General features: G+C 49.5%; 1 protein-coding gene across 1 annotated transcript; it reads left to right on the top strand.

Annotated features, from left to right (window-relative positions):
• On the top strand, positions 1 to 1,264 carry H310_13378 (hypothetical protein). Its single transcript, XM_008880853.1, has one exon. The coding sequence runs from the start codon at positions 104 to 106 to the stop codon at positions 476 to 478; it is 375 nt and encodes a 124-aa protein (XP_008879075.1). The 5' UTR covers positions 1 to 103; the 3' UTR covers positions 479 to 1,264.
• The last annotated feature ends 3,718 nt before the right edge of the window (positions 1,265 to 4,982 follow it).

Below are 4,982 nucleotides of genomic sequence, written 5' to 3'. Positions count from 1 at the left end.
AGTGTGACTGGTCGAATTCTGGCGAATAAAGTAAAGTCAATATAATGAATAAACTTTTGGTCGGAGACGGGTGATTCCTTTCCGGGACAGGGACGTACGGTACATGCGGCGTCTCTCCTTGCAAGCGGTTCACCGCTTGCGCCGATCCATTGCGAGACTGGCAGTCTCCGCCCCAAACGCCACCGGTCGCCTCGGTTCCGCGTCGGAACGCTCAACGACCATTCGCTCGGCACAGAAGCGAAGCGACAGCAATTCGCCGTTGACCTCGCGAGGTACCGGCTCCAGATCCTCTGCCTACAAGAGACGCACCTCGTCAACGGCCACGAGAAGCTACGGCCACGAGAAGGCTATCGGCACCGCGCAGCGTTACGACGTCCACTCCTTGCCGTCCAAGTTGCGCTTCCATCCCGTCATATTCGCCGTCGCCGGCATCATCTCATCCGTGCGTGGTCAGTGTCCGACCGGATCGCCATACTGAAGCTCAAGTTAAACCAATACTCACGGTACAGAATGGCTTTATGCATATGCGCCACAAATGGGGCGGACGAAGGCCGAGTCGGACAGGTTCGACGACGACGTCCCTGTAAACACGTTCCATCACGTCAGCCAAAGGCTTGACCATCACATTGCGGCGTGGTATGGACATGCGCATCCAGTTCATCGCGCAGAGATGAATTGCTGGAGGTCTTGACCGGTCACTGGCAGCTTCAAATCGTGCAGCGCCTCGATGCGCTCGGGGTCATGCTTTAACCCTTCACCAGAGACGATACATCCACACCAGGCGGTTTGATAGAACCGACACTTGTTTGTGTTCAACTTGAGCCCACGGAACTCGCAAATCTTCAGTACGCGCTCCAACGCGACCAGCAGACCTTCCTTGGTCTTGCTGTAGCCGAGTACATCGTCTAGCCAGATGAGCAGACAGCGGTATAGCTCGTCCACAAACTTCTCTTGCACCGATGACTTGCAATACGTCACGCTGCCCGTGCCACCCATCAACACTCGGATTGTTGTGCAACCGCCGATGCCCGTAAGAGGCGAGAACCTCTCCTGCGAGTCAGGATGCAGCGCAAACTGCCATTAGGACACCACAGAGGTGGTCGAGGATTACCTCTAGCATTGGCATCGACCAGAGAATCCGCTCCGTCTGAGCAATGACTGGACGGACGTCCACTGTCATGCGAAGTTCGTTCGCTTCAGGTTTCATCACGATAAGCGGCGCCGAGTACCACTTCGACGTGGATTGCGGTACCGTGGACCTTATATAGGTTTGGACAGTCACGGGCCAATTATCCGTACGCTATGCCTTTCGGATAATGTATATAGGTTTGGACATACAAAATTCAAGTAATTCCATTTTCGTGGATTCAGCTACAAAATATTCAATACCAAGATAAATAGAGTTCTGGAGGATGACGAAGACGAGAGGTTAAATGCGTGAATAATGCATATAAACTTGAAGATTATATTTATCTTCACCAAAAATATTTAGCCAGACTTGTCAGCATCCATGATTCCAATCACTCCCGCTGGGTGAATGGTGTCCTCGATGGCCATATTTTCCGTCAAGTCCGTAAGCTCACTATCCTCCAATGAGGCTTCAACCTCACCACACTGCTCAATAGCTCTATCAATGAGCTGACACTTACGAAACCTGTTCAATATCACGGCTTCAGGTAGGCCATTCCACACTCCAGTGTTATTGACAAATCACACCAACTTTGTATTTTCAGGTCTCGCACATAGCATTGATTTGGAAATTATTGGCTGAAAATGAGGTCAATTTCTGAACCACTGGGATTCTTCGGTGGGGTTTTTATCACACTGAAGTGTGATTCACAGTGTGATAAAACTGCCCAATCATTCCTATTCCATACTAGTATCACACAAATCACATCGCCAATGGATCGAGCAAACAAAGTATACCAGATGGAGCTCAAGCGCTTCATGGAGTTCTTGGGACGCACCGAGGAGCTCAACGACCCCAACTTCACCGAGACGAACTTGCTGGATGTGACCCCTGAGGACATCCGGCGCTATTTCAACCATAAAGCCTAACTAGCGACACGGCCATCGACCCAATCTACTCGAAGTACGGTCGCTCCAAGTCCGTCACAGCGATACTGACCCTTCTTCGCCAAAGCAAACCACAACCAAACGAGATTTGATAAGTCCATAAATTACATTTATTTCTACCAATCATACGCCATGATATTGGTGGTGTGATTTCTTGTCAGAACGGTCATGATCCATGACACCATTGTTGGTCTCGATGGACCATGCAGCTTCCTTTTATGTATTGCTGGAGTATATATGTATTGTAAGAGGTATTATACGCACGAAGTATTTCTTGTAAGCGTTAATACTTTTTTTTCATTAGTTTATACGAGAGTCCGAACCTATAAGCATGTCTAAACCTATATAAGGTACACGGTAGTATAAACCAGCCGCTTGAAGATCTTCCACATGCTTCGCCATGAACTCCCGCTGCTCTTTCGAGTGGCGTCTTACCTTGCAGCGCACAGGCTTCACGTCAGCCGTAGTGTCACACGTATAGGCACCACCTTAACCGGCGGATCCCGACCCAGCGTGAGTCGGAACACGTCTTCGTATTTGACGAGCAACTTCCCCAGCTCGACGGCATACGGCGTACTTTTTTGTCGGCTCCTCCACCTTGGAGTGCTGTTGCCTCATTGCTTCAGAGGCTTGTTATAACAACGACTTGTGATCTCCAGTCACCCAGGCTTGCTGAGCCATCGACAACTTGATCTCTTCTTGTTGGCATCGCAGTTGTTCTTGCTGCTGCAATAACATCGTACGCCATTCTTCTTGTTCACGGCGGTTCTTCTCGATTGCAGCCGCTATCACCGCCCGTCGGGCGGATTCTTGCTCCAAGCGCACGGCCATCGCCTGCTGCTGCGCGTGAAACTGCGTCAGCTGCTTGTGCGTCATCACTTGACGACGCCGCAGCACGTTCGACGTACTGCAGGCGGAGTTCGTCCAACTCGGATAGCCCCGGAGGGGAGCAAGGGATGATCTTGTCCCGCCACCGCCGCGTGCGGCATTGGAACGGGCACGATGGTCTCCATCGACCTCGTTCTCGTCACTCGCGCCAAAAAAATTGGGAACGGCGACGTATCTTCCATATACCCGGCAAGTAGCAACTAGCTACTAAATAATTCATTGTTGAGTATCCATCTGACGGACCTTTTGAAGTTCCGTTTCGCGCACGCAAAAGGCCAACCACAACGCAGTAGTCACGGGCAAATCACAAAGTGAATTCACCTCGAGGGGCCGATCCCACCAGGGCTTAAACCCTACCCTAATGGCTACACTATAATTTGCCAATCACCGCACATGTAGGATTATCTTGAACGGAGTCTTAGATTGTTTCTTGGATACACTCCACGGCTCCTGCAACAGCGACATCTTAATCGATCTTGACTGCATTTGGGACCTTGACGAAACCGGTGCGTCGGCCCAAGGAATCCATAACAAAGCGGATGCCACTAAGCACTCATAGCCCGGACTCTAGGAAGAACTTCTCAGTTTTGTGTTACTGCAAGTGGTGGTCATGCATGCCCCCCTGTTCTACATAATGCTGGGAGGAAATTTGTGCAACGTACAACGCATGGTGGTCTGCCTGGTTCGAGGTTTGTTGCATTGACGACTTCGTTCCTATTCGCGAAGCTGTTCATTCAGCACTTCGAGTGGTCCGTTGAAACAATTGGTCCTAAGCAACCCGTCCTTGTGCTGATGGACGGATACAAGGCACAGAAGATAATCAACTAGGCGAGGTCCCACGGCATTCTGCTGTACGCCCTGCATCACAAATGTTGCACTTTATCCAACTGCTCGAAGTTGCAGTGTTTTGCCATTTTAAGCGAATGCTCGGCGTTGAGGTGGCACCACTTTCGGTTGATCACAAGAGGTTTGCTTGTAGGGAGGGAATGATATCCGTGGCGTCCAAGACATTTTCTCTGTACTTGACTCGGACTTATGTCGTCAATGGATTTGAGAAGACGGGTGTGAGTCCCTGTCTCGAGACGCCGTGCTGGCGATTTCTTTCGGCGACATATCTAGCCTTAAGACCGCCTCTAAGCGGATAAAGGATACAGACAAGATTAGTCGTAAAACTGCGAGATTTCAATGACGACCTCGTTAGGCTCTTCACGGTGCGCAATCCTATGATCAAGATTGTCGATGATTGGCTTCGCGGGGGTATGTTGGATACTGCCGATGACATTGCGTGCAAAATTGCTGACAAACAATTTAAAAAACAAAAGAAAGAAGCACTGAAAAAGAGAAAACGGCTGCAGCAGAATAAAGCAAAATAGCGCAAGCGAAAAAATGGCTGATGCGCTTCCACGTGAAATTTGAAAGAGGAAAATGAGGACGGTGGAAAACAACTGTAAGCCTTGCCGTCGCAAGCGACAGCATTCATTGATAGGGGCCATGAGTTGTAAGCATCCGGATAAAGTTCGGATAACTTCAATTCGTTGAAAGATGGTGTCCTCGATCTAGAAATCCGACCATTGAACCACTTCCTGCGCGTCCTCAACTTCGAAGACATCGGCCACCTCCGCCAACTTGCACTCGACAGGACCAATGGCTCCACCTACCCCACCGCATACTCGAGTACTGCCTACCGCTGGCATGTTCCAGAACTGACAACGACCTTGTTCTACGGATGCGAACTCGTCCAAGGCACTTCTGTTAGTCACCAGACAAACTGCCGGATATAACTGCGCGTAACCGTAAATTCCTTCCTTCCTAAGAGAATGTGTCAATTAATTGGCACTGAATAATCGCTGTCAGCCAATTACCTAATTCGATTGTTATTATATTGACATTTCCACTTAGTACTACTTCCTCAGTTCCACATTTACTGATGTCCCCCCGACTTGGACACGGGTCAAAACCGATAATTTTTGTATTATGATACTTTGACGTGAATAAGATGTCAAAGGTGATTTCGAAAT

This window comes from Aphanomyces invadans, assembly GCF_000520115.1.
Source record: "Aphanomyces invadans strain NJM9701 unplaced genomic scaffold supercont1.50, whole genome shotgun sequence".
NCBI lineage: Eukaryota > Oomycota > Saprolegniomycetes > Saprolegniales > Verrucalvaceae > Aphanomyces > Aphanomyces invadans.
This window is presented reverse-complemented; position numbering and strand designations above follow the sequence as displayed.

Coding starts and splice junctions, on each gene's coding strand:
- H310_13378 (XM_008880853.1), top strand. CDS start 104: ATGCGGCGTCTCTCCTTGCAAGCGGTTCACCGCTTGCGCCGATCCATT.